This window comes from Pezoporus wallicus, unplaced genomic scaffold (assembly GCF_028554395.1).
Source record: "Pezoporus wallicus isolate ANWC-B61680 ecotype Strahan unplaced genomic scaffold, APGP_CSIRO_Pwel_v1 contig_1438, whole genome shotgun sequence".
NCBI lineage: Eukaryota > Metazoa > Chordata > Aves > Psittaciformes > Psittacidae > Pezoporus > Pezoporus wallicus.
This window is the reverse complement of record NW_026638681.1, coordinates 2,734,547-2,751,737: the sequence shown is the minus strand read 5'-3', so window position 1 is coordinate 2,751,737 and position 17,191 is coordinate 2,734,547. Positions and strand designations below refer to the sequence as shown.

At 34.3% G+C, this 17,191-nt stretch overlaps 1 protein-coding gene across 15 annotated transcripts in view; it reads right to left on the bottom strand.

The window, feature by feature from the left end:
* The window catches only part of DMD (dystrophin), a 1,199,681-nt gene that overhangs the window by 824,963 nt on the left and 357,527 nt on the right, over window positions 1–17,191 (bottom strand). For all 15 annotated transcript variants that reach the window (XM_057411860.1, XM_057411861.1, XM_057411863.1 and 12 more), the window contains exons 3-4: window positions 3,580–3,672; window positions 2,520–2,597 (exon numbers count right to left, since the gene is read on the bottom strand). In XM_057411860.1, coding sequence (XP_057267843.1) covers window positions 2,520–2,597; window positions 3,580–3,672 — 171 coding nt within the window. The remainder of the gene's footprint in view (window positions 1–2,519; window positions 2,598–3,579; window positions 3,673–17,191) is intronic.

Below are 17,191 nucleotides of genomic sequence, written 5' to 3'. Positions count from 1 at the left end.
CTCTACAATTACAAATCACAAAACTGATGAGTGACACAAAAAACCTCTATTATGCTTCCTACTACCTTACATAATGCACTTTGCTGAAAGCTACACACACACATCTAGACACTGTAAGAACCTACAGACCTAAGATATCTTTCTACATATTTAAATTCTAACAGAATTTATTTTGTCTTAATTAAATTCTACAATGTATAAGGCAAGTCAGGATGTGTTCTGGAATACAGAGGAACAAATGATTGTGATCTAAGCAAATCTTTTCCACATTAGTTTGTTTAGTATTGCTGTTTTCCACAACTATAGTATGCATCAGCATTCACCACCCTGAAATATTCTTTCCTCCACAGTGAAATGATCCTTTACACTCCCTCACTTTTCATGTTATGTAAATAAAGAAAGCCAAATTCACAGATGTGATTATAAGATGATACAAGCTGAGACCTGCACTTTTGGATGGAAACTATGAATCTAAAAATTTGCATCCTCACTGTTTCATAGATGTGGTTTTTTTCATGGTCAGAACTAATATTTATATGGCAAAGTACCCCATTCCTTCATAAATTACAGTCTGCATATCTCTACTTCTGAAGCTATTCGAAGTTACATCTGTAGAATGACTAAAGGTTTTGCATATTCAAAACAAGCCTCAACTCTTTACTAAGGATTCATAATTTTGTACTAAAAGCGTAAGAGACTGCTAATTCATTGTAACCAACAGTGTCTTGGAACATTTCCCAAGTGGAACTTAGACATTATACCCTAAATTTCAAATAGGGTCCACACAGCAAGTGACCAACTACAAAGCTTATTGGGCTATCACCTACACGTTCTAAGGGCCAAATCCTTCCTCTGTTTTTGGAAACGGAAGCCTGAACACATGGAAATTACATATATCTTACTGAAACAGAGGAAAACTTCTCAGTTTGCCTTAGTGTTGCTTGAGGCTACAGTGGGGTACCTCCCCACCCCAAAACTGTATAAAAAAAAAGAAAAAAAATCTGTAAAATGGATTGACTGGAAGCAGCAGCATTTTCAAAGCTGTTACCGCCTAGATGACTGCAGACCCTCAGAGCAAAGATGGCACACACCAGAAGAAAAACTTGATTAGTCACAGTCTTTAATAGCTTTAGAACCATTAATTTTACATTCCTGAAGTCCCATAGAAATGATCTTGAAGGTTGAGGACACAGAGGCAGATCTTTGGGCTGCACACTAATTTGGTATAGTATATATATGCACACTATACTAATTTTTATGTTGTGTATAGCTTATAAAGTTTTCATTACATGAACATAATGGCCAATGGATGAGAATTTCAATTTCTAAAAGGATGTTTTTTCTTCTATATTCTTCAAATTGAATATTCTTTTTTCTTTCTGTATTTGAAAGAGATTATTGCTGTGTTCTGGGAACTGAATGAAAAGCACATTAATGGATTTAGCTGGTACATAGTCAATAAATACTTTTAAAAGCATTTACTATGAAAATCTGTAACCACATTCCAGGTATGCTATCAAAACCTTCTTGTATACTGCAAAATAGCGTATCATAGATTTTTTTCAACGGTGCCAAATATTGCAGATTTTGAAGAATTGGAAGCTGTTTCTTCTACAAATTTACATGAAATTCCATTTTAAAAAAAAAGAAAAATCAAGCTGGAGGTCTTTATGCCAGCCTTATAAGGTCACTTTCATTTATGCACAAATATTCAGCTAGATTACCTTATATTTATAAAATCAATAACTTTATTTAGCAGCTGAACTCAAGCATGTTTAGTGACCTACTGCATCTATTGAAAATATAATATGCAGCACAGAATACATTACCATTACATCTTAATGTTAAGTTTAAGTGAATGTAATAGTTTATTTTAATTTATTCTTGAGGAGAAGACATGATATAACTTGTCGGTCACTGAGAATAACTGCTAAAGTTATGGGTCCATTAGAATGCTTACGTAAGGAAAATATGAGAATATTTACTCAAAAATGATGCACAGGATACCGGCTTGAAAAGTCAATCCTGACAAAGTAGACTGGAAAGTGGTTTTGATATGATTCATTTCCTTAATGTTATGAACCACAAGGAACAGACAGCAATGAAATTTTACCAAAAAGATTTCTTGCAGGAAAAGCCTCAGTTTTTCAGAATGCATAATTGTCAGAGCTTGTGAGTAGATGTTTTGATAGGTAACACCTTCTAAACTGCTACGGATGAACTCTTGTAATTAACCTTTAAAAATATATTTTAAACACCATGCATTACCAAAAAAGTGTGCATGTTGATCTGGCTTAAGGTAGCACCCGTTACAGATATATTGTTCACACACTTTCTGGCAAAAGATTTTAAACTCTGAAACACATTCCAACTTGGTGCTGAATGATAAAGTATCCAAGTCATATTAATAAAACTTCCTTGATTCCAGTAATTTTATACTATAGGCCAGAGTTTGATCCAACACTTACAAAATATTAAATATACTATCTATAGGATGTTCTGTCTGGCTGATTACTTACATTATATCTCTGCAAAACCTGGAGTGCTTTGTTGACATTGTTCAGAGCATGAACTCTTGTGGACCCCTTTTCTTTTGCCTACAAAAAAATTAAAACAAACTTGACTGCCCAAAATCAGAAACTAGAATACACTATATGTAACTTAAATATTATATTACACCTGCAGTTTTCCACTTAATAAGTTTATGACAACAGTGAGCACATTACCATACATTGCACATTTGTAGCTTCCCAATATGAAATAAAGGCAAGTGTGAAACGAACTGGATCCACAGTTGGAAGGTAATTTGGTACCTTGACAGTTGTCAGTGAATGAATCACTGAAATGTGTAGAAAATCAGATAATTCAAATTGTTTCTATTATGATTAGTCATCTTCTCCATGGCAGAATTTAGGAACATTACCATGACAATCAAGCAACAACACATCAGCTTGTTTAGTATTTATTTACAAATATATTCTCTCAAGATTTTCAAACTCCCAGACTGTTTCATTACTCTTTTACGAGACAATTTCAGAGAAAGATCCCAGGCTCATATAGTCCAAGCAGGAGCACAAGAGAGGATATTCAAAAATATGTGTGGAGTATCCTTTAAAATTTCCAGGTTAATAAGAACAAGCTGTTTTTCACTTTTCAGACATGTACAACTTCAATACATGTGCAAAATTTGCTAGAGAAACATTCTAATTCTATACATTGAATTCTTTTCCTTGCATTTGGCACAAACTCCTAGTGATAATTTCTGACTCCAGCTAAAATCTATGTCTTAACAAACCTTGCCTCTGTCTTGCTTCTCTTTGCCACACTTCCTTAATAAATACATACAACAACCTAGAACATTTTAATTCCAAATATATGCCTACTAAAGGCTTACTGTCCAATGCAGCTCTCAGTTTCAATGTTTTCTCAATTTCTCAATTTCAAATGAAAAGAAAAAAACAACCTAAAATATAGTTTTTACAGACTCTCATTAACAGTGGGAATTAACAAATACAACCTACTACAATTATCACACCAAAAGGACTTCAATATTCGGTAAACCTGTGAATATACACATACAAGTTTTTGGCCTGTAAAACATTCCAGGAGCTCCAGAAGTCTTCGTCCATCTCGAAAATCATTAAAAATATCTTCAATGTAACGTCTTCCAAACTGAAATGAAACAATGGCTTTAGTTAGTGCAAACATCAAAAAGAAAAGGAAGCATGTAATTGCCTTTGTAAATACACTTTGCTAATTACATAATAAATATGAAAAGTATGACACAAAGTAAAGGAGTAAAATATCTTACAACTGACTAGTAGGATTCTTTCAAATACATCCATTTTCAACAGGGTTCTGTTGCATAAGAGAGATTGGTGCCTACCTTATTTCAAGTACTTTTTTTATGGTAAGGAATGTACACCCCTTACTCCCTCTTAAAATTATACTATTGATACCGTTTGTAAGAAACTGCTGCAGATTCAAGAATTTGTAATTTATGCACATACCATTAAGTCAAACAATTAAGCCAGAACTAAATATAAATATTTATATATATAATAAATAATATTTATATATATAAATAATTACAAATAATAAAGCCAAAACACAAACTGGACTTGGTAATTAAGGTGCAATTCAAAAGAAAAATGTGAAAAATATTTTGCAACCATCACCCCCACCAACTCATTAAAAAAACCCAAAACAACAAAAAAAACCCCTAACACCCAGAAAGTGATATCAAGTTTAAGTACATAGTAGGCACTCTTTCATGAGGCAAAATTAAACCTGGAGTTAGACAAAAATAAGCCTCAGGCATATTCTAGTGAGGATCCAAGAAGCATATATATGTTAATAAGTCATACTTGGAATTGTACTGGATCTAGGCCTCATTACAGTAAGTAGCTAAAACACAGTTCACATTTTGTATGCAGCGTCAGCAAAAGACAAAAGGAAATAGTTGGGGGTTTCCCCCAAATATCAATGGTAAAAACTGATTTACCCTTTCTAAAATACAAGTCAAATTTCTGATCTGATTAATTAATGCATTAATTTTAAAAAATATAGAAATACAATTTTGTATAGTTTAGTCACTGCGCAAAATGTGCACCTATAAATTCTGACATATTTTTTTTATGTCTGAAAGCTATTGAGAGCCACAATAAAAAACAGGGATTATTTTGTGCAGTGTCAAGTAGATTCACATGTCCACATTATTTCTAATTTGTGAAGTTTCACAGATGCTTTGACTGATTTGAGAGGAAGCATCTGTATTTTAATTTGCTAGAATTGACATCATGCTGACCTACATTGCACATCATCCATTTTCACCACAGAGCAATGCAGAATTAGGAAATCATATTACCCAAAAAACATTTACTTTCCTGTCAGCAGCGTCGTTCTGGTACTCACTGCAACACTCATTAGAGGTAGCCAGAAATTTAATGAAAACTATATTTTTTGCAGAAAGTATCAATCCCTACAGAAGATTTCTTAAATAGAGAAGAGATTCAAGCACAGTTTCCAGTGTTAGACTAATTTTTACCTCAATCAATAAATATTTATGCATACAGCACAAACTTTAGTGCTATTGGCTATTCTGGCATGACTCTTCATTTCTCTCTGACTGCTCACCCGAGGCAAGAGCTCTTTTCAGTCCCTTCATTTTTTGGTAAAGTCTTGTTTCTGATTCATGGAACAAGCAAATTAAAAACACCAAAAATATTCTAGGGCAGTGGGAATCCTTGTTTTCTAGACAGTTTTCACACCTTGCACAAACCATTCCAACTAAGCTGATTTCTAGTTAACATACATACTGCCACTTGACTACCTAAAATATCTGAAAACAGTATTGGATAGATTCACATATGATTTACCCACCATGCTCAACCTCTTGAATTATCTGTTTAACTAATAATACTCAGCAAATCTATTTTCTGCTTGCATTTAGTATGAGAAATAGCTTTGACTATAGTTTTAAATAACGGCATGAACATGTGACAGTATGAAAGTCACATCATGCACAGTATTCCTGAAGTTGGCTATTACTTACTCTATACAGCACAAAATTAAAATCAAATATATGACTAAATCAGAGATACTTTATTTTGATACCTAATCTTTCAGAACAAAAGCTATTTTTTTTCCAGAGAGACAGCACAAGACCTATGCACTTCCAAGGGAACATTTTAACATTCTTTAAAAAGTGGAATTGATCAATAGACCCTTCTCTGACACTATGAACGAGCTGTGCCCATAATATTACTGAATCTCTCTGGGAATAGGAGTACAATGACATTTTGATAATAGACTATAATTACTTTGTATCATAAGGGAAAAATAGAACTAAGCCTTCATAACTGCCAGTGTGTCTGCCTTTCTTCCTTTTTGCAGGATTTAAGCTATTCATAAAGTTTAGGTTGAAATACATCTAGGACAGTCAAAAATTCTCCTTTTCAATTTTTTTTTTGTTTGTTTGTTTTGTGGGTTTTTTTTGGGTTTTTTTTTGTTTGTTTGTTTGGTGTTTTCAAGATTTCAGAAAGAAAATAAAGACACAGCATGGTAGCATCCCCAGCAGGACATATTAATTACAGATGTATTACAAGTAAAACTTAAAATAAAAGTTGCCATTGATTTTTTAGGGTCTTGGAAGCATACCTTCCATTAATCAGCATTTAAAAATACCTCAAGACACCCTATACTACTGTAACATATATCATCCTTAACCTTAAGAAGGTTGTTATTTTTCTGCCAACAGGGTAATTAAGTCTTCTTTCTCAAATAGATTGAATGTCTTCACCAGACTGACATTGCAGTAAGTCTTCAGAAAAAAAGGGCTCAAAGAAGCATCAAATATATTCATTTTGTCTTGGAAAAGTGTCTGTTAAGTTGAAGTATGGAGCTTTGAAAACAATGAAGAAAAAAAACGCATGGCGAGTCAATGGCTTGCTGAAATAAATGCCTAGTCTTTTATTAGAAATTCCTGTGGAAAATAACCTTGCTTGAAACGTTTTTTTCAGGCTGTGACCTATAGCCAGCACCCTTTACCTACTAGAATGAAAATGTTCAGAAGAATCTCCTGTGCCATTTCTATGCATGTTGATTTGTTACTCCCCCTGTATTACAAATTTATCCAAACCCAAATTTTTAAAAATGCCCAAAGCAGCTGCATGTTGGATTCTTGGTTTACATAGTTTTTCTTCTTAAAAAACACACTGATGGAACAGGTGGGGAAAATGAGAAGGACTACAGGACAGAGGAAGGACTACAGAACACAAATTGATCAGTGTGCTACCCATTTGCCAACCCATAGTTTGACTGGCAGTAATATAAAACCAGACAGAACTGTATGATCTTAATCAATATATAAGCTATCTATAACATTAGTCAAGTGGATAAGCAAGGTAATGATCACCTCTCCCCTACTTGCTTATTTTTTATTAGACAAACAATTAATGAAGGGATTTGGGGAACTCGGAAGACAAAAAGGACAATGAGAAAAAATATACAGAGTAAAGAAAAAGAAATAATAACTGTAAACCTGAAATAAAAAAAAAAAACAGAAATTACTTTCTGTGAGCAAGACTAACAAAGCAAAAACTTAACCTAGAAATTTCTTAGAATCTTCATGACTAGAAAGACTCAAGGGACTTACATATATGGCAGTTTTACATATTATTTTAACCTACTGTCTTCATTTTAAACAAAGGTCAAACCACAGACAATTTGCTTGGTTTCACTGATACGCTGTTGGCTGCAATTGCTGATGTTTACATAAAATTAGGGGAGCTGAAGGAAATCCAAGGGATTTACCTTAAAAAAAAAACAAAAACAAACCACCAAAAATGTGAGACCTTCTTCTTATCTTCTGGAAGATAAGACTCCTGTTTTATCATAAATGAAATTAAACCTGAACTTAAAGAAGGACTGAGGAAGGAATTCACAAAATATATTTGTAAGGAAAAGAAACCCTACACTACCATGGTCAACTTCACAAGCTTCAGTCTTAGAATTAACATCTCAGAAAAACATGGGAATTTAATATTCCCCCATGTTTTACAGTAGAGTGAAGCATTTGGGTATTTCATGTAATAACTCAACTGCATATTAACATGTACATGCATGTACATATTCAAGAATGCTGTCGGCACTAATTATACTGAAATAATTTCTAAAGTGTATTTTTCATTTTCCAAATTCACACAGCAACTGGAACAATCTTATGCCAAAGTTACCTAAAAAGAGAAAACCAGATGGAAATTAAAAAAAAAGAGAAAATCAGGAAATAAACTGAATATATGAATTGATATATTAATGTAGTTGTAAATTTTTTGGTGTAAATACAGTCAGAAACCTTAAAACATCAAGCTCCATCCTACTAATCTCACCTTCATTGTCATTCCTATTTTCTTCTTTCTCAAAAATCTATAATAGACATAGTCCTCTCTATGTAAATTTAAGAAATAAATCTTATCAAACAAGTAAATTATTTAATCACCTCATTCATCAGACAGAATATGGAAGAGGTTAATATTGTGAGAAGTGAATATCCCATGAATAACCAGTATTCCATGAAAAGCTCTCTATTCAGAGCTACATGGAAGCCAGTAATTGTGACAGCAGTTCAGTGACCAGCACCAAATAACTGAAAAATGTCTTGACTAGAGAAGGCACAAAGCATCTGTTCATTAACACTGCCCCTCCAAAAATTATGAATCAAAGCTCCAAAAATTCTCATTAGCATAAAACTGTTAGTAGACTTTATGTTATGAAATAAATCAGCATAGGTAAATCCTAGAATAAGGGAAAACAGGCTGAAGGGAAAGGAAAGAGGAAGGGAAGGAGCTGCTAAAGAAGGCAAAAGGAATGGAGTGTAAGAGGATTAAGAACAAGTCATAAATTGTCTCTCATGAGCACAAAGGGTAGAAATGTACTTCAATTTCTTGAGAATGTACTTCCGTTTCATAAACCATGAGATTTATAAGCACTCAAATTTTCAAGCACTGGGTCCACAATAACAACTCCAGTAAAATACATGATAGCAGAGTAATCATAACACAGCAAACTGAGTATCTGTAACATGCATATAGTTTTATTCTGTTCATAAAAATTCCATGGTACTTTTCCCTATTTTTTTTTTTTTTTTCAGAAAAATTACAAAGGGTAAAACCTTAGCTGAAAAGAGATTTCTGACTTTTTATTTTCCTTTGCAGATACGTATGCATTTAGATTACACTTCTCATTCGAGGGCTGACTAGACTGTAAGAAGATTATTACAGTAAGACAAGTTAGATGTTATTTCTTATGCATGTTACAGTATTATTGGCCTATTATTACCAGTTCATCTGGGGAATCTAGCAACCAAATATCACAGATGGAGAGAGAGAATAAATTAAAAGAGAAAAGGCATTGTAAAGACAAAGAATTCAAGGTTAGGCATGACACTAGACAGAAGATTCAAGGTTATATAAATGGGAAAAATCAGCTTACAATAAAATTAGCGGACACAAAAATCCTTCAGACTCCTGGGGCAGATAAATAACTGAGACCTTAGGCTGGGAGAAGATTTATGCCTCCAGCAGGAGCAAGAAAGTCAGACCACAGAGTCTGGAAGGGAGAGGTAGTGCAGTCCAGCTGTGCCCAAAGTGTGACAGGCTCTGGAACAAAGAACCAGAGGTACCTTGCAGTTTGCCTAGGTCCTGAGGCTGCTGAACCAGTACTAGAAAAATGAAAAGACAGGTACAATCCAGGAAGGCGGAAGGGCGTAAGTCACAAATCTTTATGTAACTTTTTAAAGTAATTGTCTCAAGTTCAGTTTGCAAATCTGTAAAGTTTGCTGAATAGACATCAGTAAAAGAGAATGAAAAACTTAGTTTACAGAAGTTACCCTTAGTGAGACTTTAAAGAATCAGCCTGTTCTTGCAGCCAAAATATTTGATGCCTCACTCTGTGAAACAATAAAGAAAAGGCATTGAGCTAATCTTAACAGATCTTTTAAGTCAATTTTAATAAGAGGGATTACTAATACTTCCTCATGCCCTGCTAAATATATTAAAGATTGAATTTCTCTCCCCAACATCCTTGTTTACAGTTTGTTCAGTTCTGCAAGGATGTTCCATGAAAGTGACTGACATTTTCTTTCATTGATGCCGGATTACTATTACAACAGCAAAAGATATTGTCCCAGCCATCAGGGAAGAACGACACATCAAGCACAGCTTAATTAGGCCATTACTGACTCACAGGGAGCACTGAGCAATAACTTGAGCCATACAAGCCATCCTTTCTTCCTTCACTCTTTTCTCCTGTTAGAACACAAGGCACCCATTCTGTTGCAGAAACTCTGTGCTGGCCAGCTGGAAGTCAAACACTGCACAAGTGGTTTGCCTCTCTACCGTCAGAGCTCCAATCTGTCTCCCAGCATTTGTGCTAGAGACTTTCTTTTTTCACAGTCTAACTTCATCTTTCAAGGAATTAACACAGAGGAGTAACTGATGAATTTTAAAAATTACTACTACTGACCAACTGAGAGGAAAGTTTAATACCCTCTTTAAAGATGCCACACTCTTCTCATAGGTAATAAACCAAATATTATCCTGCATTTCAACAAGTTAGCTATCATGACGCCTCCAGCAGGCGCAGAACACCCATCTCCACCCTTTAAAACTGATCTAGGGGCAGGTCTTGGCAATGGTCTGAAGGCAGTTTGTGGGACAGGACACATACTCCCAGAGCAGGGCAGGAGCCAGTTCATATCTGGACACTGATATTCAAGTAATGACAACAGACCATCCTGGCACTTCTACTCAGTTCTTGTAAAAGGGTATTCTCCCCTCAACACAAGGAGTCACTCTACTTTTCTAGTGCCATTACAGAGAAGGATACTACTCACCCCTCCTTAAGTTTCTGAAAAATAACTTGTTATTTCTATTTTAAAATAAAAAAAAAATTACACTTCAGGGGCCATACCCATACAGAACAGAAGTACAGATGTATTGAAAGACACAATTATGTTAGTATAGCCATCACTGTTCTTTTTAGGAATTTTAGTCATTTCTTTCCAAATTAAATGTAAAAAAGAATAAGCAAATAAATGTTTCATAGTAACTCATACCTTGTCTTTGTTTTACCCTCATCTAGTGCTTACCCGACACCAGAGAGGTACAGAAAGTTCTGATGTCAAAAAAGCAGAAGAGCTATCAAAGAGTGAAGAGCAGTCTCACCACAGCCTCCAATTATTTTATAGGCTCTACAGATAATCGTTATTATCTCCTTTGCATACTTTATCATACTCTTCTGAAGCCAGTATACAAGGCTTTCTGGCACCCAAAATGCAAAAATATGTTCTTTGTAAAGTTTTCCAATTTACCTTTCCTTTGTTGAAGTCTACTGTAAGATTAATTATGTGATAATTAAAATATTAGAGGTTTCATCATGCGTAACAGAACTTCCTGAAGTTATGTTAAAATGCTCCCTGTCCTTGGAATCACTAAAATTTATAAAGTTGAACTATCTTCTTAGCTCTGAAAGCAAAGGGAATCCATTATTTATTAATTAGACGCATGACATTTTAAAAGTCAAACCCAAAATAGTCATTATCTATCCTATTTTCATATAAAATTTCCTTATGAGTTTTATTCAATACAACTTGAATCCACTTTAATTAGACCTTCTATCTTCTCTATTAATGTCATTTGAAAATAAGATTTTGAAATTAATCACATCACTAACCAGGCTATTTTTTTTCAAAATTCAGTGTATTATATTTTTTGACAGAATGAAACTAGATTAAGAACAGATGCTAATTGTAATAGAATTATAGTATTAAACCCCTAAAATCTGTTTGGAACAACAAAATAAAACCTACTGATACAGTATCCAAGTAGAGCAGGAAAAATATAATATCAACAGTAGTTTTTTAATAGCACTAAAATATATATTTTAAAAAAGTATATAATCCATAATATCTATTGCTAAAATTAAAAGATATAATTTCAGTAACTCTAAACTGAAATTCTCATTTAAGGGAGCACTGGTTCCACAGCAGACTGTTTCCACGAACATTTGTAATTCCAATAATTTATTTTTCCAGATGTGGTTATTAGAAGACAGGAAAAAAAGGGAATGTCTTCAGTCTTGATTTAAATCACAAACATTAGCACAAACTTTTGAATGGCAGAGACAGATTTAATGACATTTTGTCTTTTGGATTACTGATCTTCTGAATCTTATAGAACAATTTAATATTTACACAATAAGGTACAGAATACTGCATGTGCTGTGTTTCCTCACATATAAAGATGTTCTTTGAGTGAGTTTGGATTCTCCTTTTATAGATGGACAGTCTTTAGCAGTACATTTTTCATGAGTTTACAGCTTAAATCCTCGCTGCAAAGAAAATCTGAAGTGTATAAATGATAAGCCAAATTTCAGACATATTACTTTGGAAGTCTTTCATATGTAGTACACAGTGTCATCTTTGAAGCAAATAAAACAGACAAACCTCTACTACTGGTTTTACTTTTAACAGACAAATAGTCAAGCTTCTGAATAGGGGCAACTATTCAAATAAACGAAATCACAGTCATTACCATTAGGAAGAAAACAAAAAAGGGCAAACTCCCTAATTATGCAGTGTTGCTATTATTTGTATTATGAATCCCATGTAAACAAAAGACTTCATCTAGATCGATTCTCTGACCAAGGAAACCTGATATGTAATTTGGATAAAAGCTTTACAACAAAACTCAGTTTGACTCTACATAACGGCTCATACATGGCAGCTCCATTACTGTGTTTGCAACATGGTGACACTGCTCACTGCAACTGACTTTTACTTCCCTCAGGAAGTCAGCTTTCCTGAAGCACTGAAGAATGGGCTAGAAGATACCCCCCTAAGGTGGGGGTATCTTCTCAGCCCATAGTGAATTTAGGACCCCCTTAGGGCCACAAACCCAGCTGAATTAGCTGAGAACTGGCTTTGTTAGCACCGACCACAGAGAGAACTCTGATGGTTAAAGCTAACGTTCCAACTTCTGCAGCCTAAACTTTCAGTTCTTATTGCTTCAGACACTTTTCTCATGTAAGAAAAATGTTTACAGTTATCAGGATCAACACAACAATAAGATATATAGAGAGACTACCCTAACTCAGACAACTGCATAGACCTAAGTCATTGCAGCAAGTTATCCAGTTTGTCTATGGAGGAAGAGCAGAAGGCAAAAGTTCTTGCCTTTCTTGTCATGCTTCTCCACTAACTCATTTTTTTTTTTATTTTATTAACACTTATTGATAAGGAAAAACCTAATCACCATTTTAACTTTAAGAAAAAGATGAAAGAATGTTAAAAGACAAGAAGATAGCATACAAAAAAGAAATAAGTAATGAAATTATGTATTCAGTCTTTGCCAGTGAGCAGTCATCCTCAAAACCAAACATATTTTGGTAGCTGAATCAAAAGGAAACTCTTAGTGCATCTGAGGTAGCACTGCTTTCAAATGTATTTTTTTCAAACATAATTTTTATTGACTCAGATGAACCTTTAGTACTGACATACACTTGGATGACTCATCCTCCTTTCTAGAGTGTCATGAACAGTTAAACTCAGTGCATTTTCTGGCACATGCACATAGGCACTCCTTTTCATCTTGCTATACTGAATGGTTAAATCAAGTATATATTTCTTTTCAATATCACTAGCATTGATATTTTTTTGAGTCATGGAAGTCCCCAAAACTTAATTAGCCTGGGTACACAAAGAGGCACTTCTGTAACATGAGTACTGTCTTTGGCTTGCCTGGGTGAGGTTTCCAATGGCTGAATCAGAACAGGCTGCAGAGTCACACAGCACTTCCGCTAGTATTAATGCAACAGGGGACATTATGTCTAACTTGGCATGCTCTTCACAGAATTACTGGGCCTTCTGGAAGGCTATGGAAATGTTAGCACACTATATGGATTGTGTATAGACATGATGTATGTAGCACTGGGAGAGAGCAGGCTACACAATGCATGGATTTATATAGTTCAAGAAGTTTAACTTCAGCTTCTTCTACGCATGTTAATCAGATGCTCAGTCTCCAATGCACATCAGCACTCATTAGCAAGTGTTATTTACTGTAGAGTGTAGGCTTGCTCGGGCAACTGCCTGACATTATTCTTTGAATGCTGGAATTTAAATCAAAAAATGTCAAAAATGTATGAGTAATACTAGTTTTGTTTAGTGTCACACAGCGTTAAATTAATCAGGACTATAAAGAGCCTTTAGTCAGAGGTACTTATAAACTACTGTTTATTTTTTTATGTAGTTCATTATTGTTTCCCAAATTTGCTGTTATCTTCAAAGCTAGGAAACTTTTCGTAAAAGTTACAGGAAATTTAGCCATTTTACACCTACTAAATGACTTCAGCCACAAAGATAGGCATTGTGATGTGGGGACAAATGTCACCTTCAGATTTTCACTTTTCCTAGAATGGAAATTAATTTTATTCAGATTCTGAAATATTTACAGCAGTTTAAATAATTTTGTTGAGCACTGTGGTACTTCCACTTTAAAGCTCCTCTATATGGGGACAGGCTTTTTAATAGGGCCTGTAGCAACAGGACAAGGGGTAATGTTTTTAAACCTAGAGGAGAGAGTCAGACTAGATATAAGGAAGATTTTTTTTTTTTTTTTTTACAGTGAGAATGGTGAAAAACTGGAACAGGTTTCCAGTGAGGTTATAAATTCCCCTTCCCTGGAAACATTCAAGGTCAGACAGGACACTAAGCAATCTGAACTAGTTGAAAATGTCCCTGCTTATTGCACGGGGGTGGATTATGTGAACTTTAAAGATCCCTTCCAATCCAAACCATTCTGTGATTGTATAACTGTACCACTGTAGCAATCTGAAGAGTCTCATTCTAGAGAGAGTTCTGCTATGAGAAACCAAGATGAAAGCATCAGAGGCTACACAGTCTGAAAATAATTTGAAATCCCACAAATATGATTTTTTTTTTATCCACCAAATTGACAAATTGGAGAAATAGCGGCAAAGCTCACTGAGTCTCAAACTTCCTCACTTCGCTGAACTTTCATGTGCTGTAGTTCTACATAAATATAGTGAAAACCTGAACGCAAATATTTCATAGTCGATATTTTTCAGTTCTACACAAAACAATATAAGTTTATATAACAAAACCATCAGAATTAATTTATAGAATACATAAAAATATCTTGAATGCCATAATTAAAAAAGTAAGATAAAGAATGTTTCAGCAGGAACACATTTAATGTTTTAAAATAATTTTTATCTGCTTTTAATTAGATCAAATGAATTTCAAATAAATTGAAAAGATATCCATAATCAATTATGCATTCTGAAATTTAAAAGGTGTTTTGACTAATAGTTTGCTATTCATTACAACAGCTTCTCTCTATCCTACGTTCTTGGGTTCACTGACATTTTAGAAAATCTGTTTCACAAGAGCTCCTGTAAAAAGTAACTCATTTTGAATTGACCGCATTGACATTTAAAACATATGCATTTAAATGTATGGTAACCAAACTTTTTGCAATAATCTCAAGACCCCTTTAATGTCCCTGTGATTTCACATCCACACAGAAAACATGCAAAGACTCATTTCAGTGAAAGTGGAAAGCGGATAACTTAGCACTGTAAAAGAACAGAATTACTGTTCAGTAACATAGCATATAAATCTTGTACCATAGATTAAAATGGTACTGTTTAAACTAGGCTCTTGGAAACTAAGGGGCATGACAGGAATGTGAAGGTCACATGCAACTCCTGCAAAAGTGCCCATAAAATCCTGAGAAAAGTGAATAGGGCAAATAAAAGAACTACAGAGCTGGCTGGTCTTGAGGAACACTAATTTAGTCTTGTGCAGGGATTTCTGGAGATATTCAAGACTTGAGCAGACAAGGAGCTAAGCAACCTGATCTAATTTGACCCTGTACTGAGTTCTAGAAGTCCCTTCTAACCACAACTATTCCAAGACTTAACATGATCTTCCTCCTTTTATGACAGAATTATTTTAAGTGAGTGCTGCATACTGCCTATAAAATAAATCAGGCTCCTAACTCCCACTTGGTGGGAACATATTTTTTATAGCAAGACAGTTAAGGCATTATACAGCAAATATTTCTTTTAACAAAAATTTTATCAAAGTTCCAGTTTCACCTGAATAACTATTGCAAGCCTGGATCTTGGGGCTGGAATATTTCAGATTTACGATGATAGAAATAAGGCAAAGATCCTCCTACACGATAAATGGCTAAATGACAGTCTACAAATAACCTTCCTAATTTTACGTAGATAAATAATTGACATGGCCAAACTCATGTAATGAAAACAAGAAGAAAACAATTATTCTAGGGCTGTTCTCAAATAGCTAATTAAATAATTTATCAACAGCAAAAGAAATTAAAAAAAAATCTTACTTTTTTTTTGGTTTATTATAGTTTTCAAACAACAGTAGTTAGCACACAGGCAACCAACTGAAAAGAAAAAAATCACTGCTAGATCTCCTGTAACATACCATGCTACCTCATTTTAACATTCTACAATTATTCTGCCTAATGGAGACAAAGTTTCTAAATGTGATTTAAGAAAACAGTCCTCAAAAAAAAAATATTAAAAAATAAAGACGTAAGCTTAGCTTACAAATATGAAACTGTGTAACAAGAAAATGACACTTTGGAATCTGAGTAATCCCAAATCTGTAATGGTAAACTCTCAGAAGTCAAAATATGCACTTTTACATAGTCATTTGAAAAGCTCTTACCATCCAGTAAGCTACTGGGCCAACCTCCTTCTTAATAGCAGGATCTTAAATATCGGGGTATTAAGTAGCTGAAAATTAGAGAAAACCCTCAGTTCCCTATGCAACCTCTCCCATCCTGAAATTGCCTCAAATATGGTATATCAATATCTGTTCTAGGCAGTGATCATTCAGAGAGAAGGAGGTTATGAAAGAGGTTTGTTTCATTCACTGTATGAGTTCTAACGAATTAGTATTACCTATTATGATGCTTTGAAGAATATAAATATAAATTCCAACTGTTTGTGCCAATGCCTCTTGAAGAAAAACTTCCTCACAGCTACTAATTGGAAATATCAAAGTGCTTCTGAAGAAAGCAAAATCACCACTTTTACACAAAAGCACTCTTATCCTCAGGAAACCACCTACATACCACAGTGCACATCAATCAGTGGAAAAGAAATACATAGCTGGCCAGTATTCTAATTTCTGTATGAATGAGCCCACCAAGATGCAACAACCAAACCCCCCAAAAAATGGAAGAAAAGAAGGAACCAAAGACAGTTTGAAGTGTTTGTAAAATTCTATAGTTGAAGATTTCCTGGGGCACTGTTATACCTTTCTGACAGATCAATCAATCCACTAACTCTATAAGGAAAGTTTACATACAGGTATGGTGATACAACTTTATATTGCAGGTGTTTAAAGGACTTTTATGAGTATTAACATTTGCTAGTATTCCTCTGGCAGCTAAAGACTTCAGTCAAACAGTACAACCATATTTTATTATAATTTTATTATATTATGTGCACAAGAAGTAATGATAGTTGTCCTGAAGAGCCCAAAATTTCAATAACATACAAGTTTTCCACAGCCTTGCTTTCTTTGATGAAAGCATATATTCCTGAAGGCCTAGTATGTTCCTGTGAG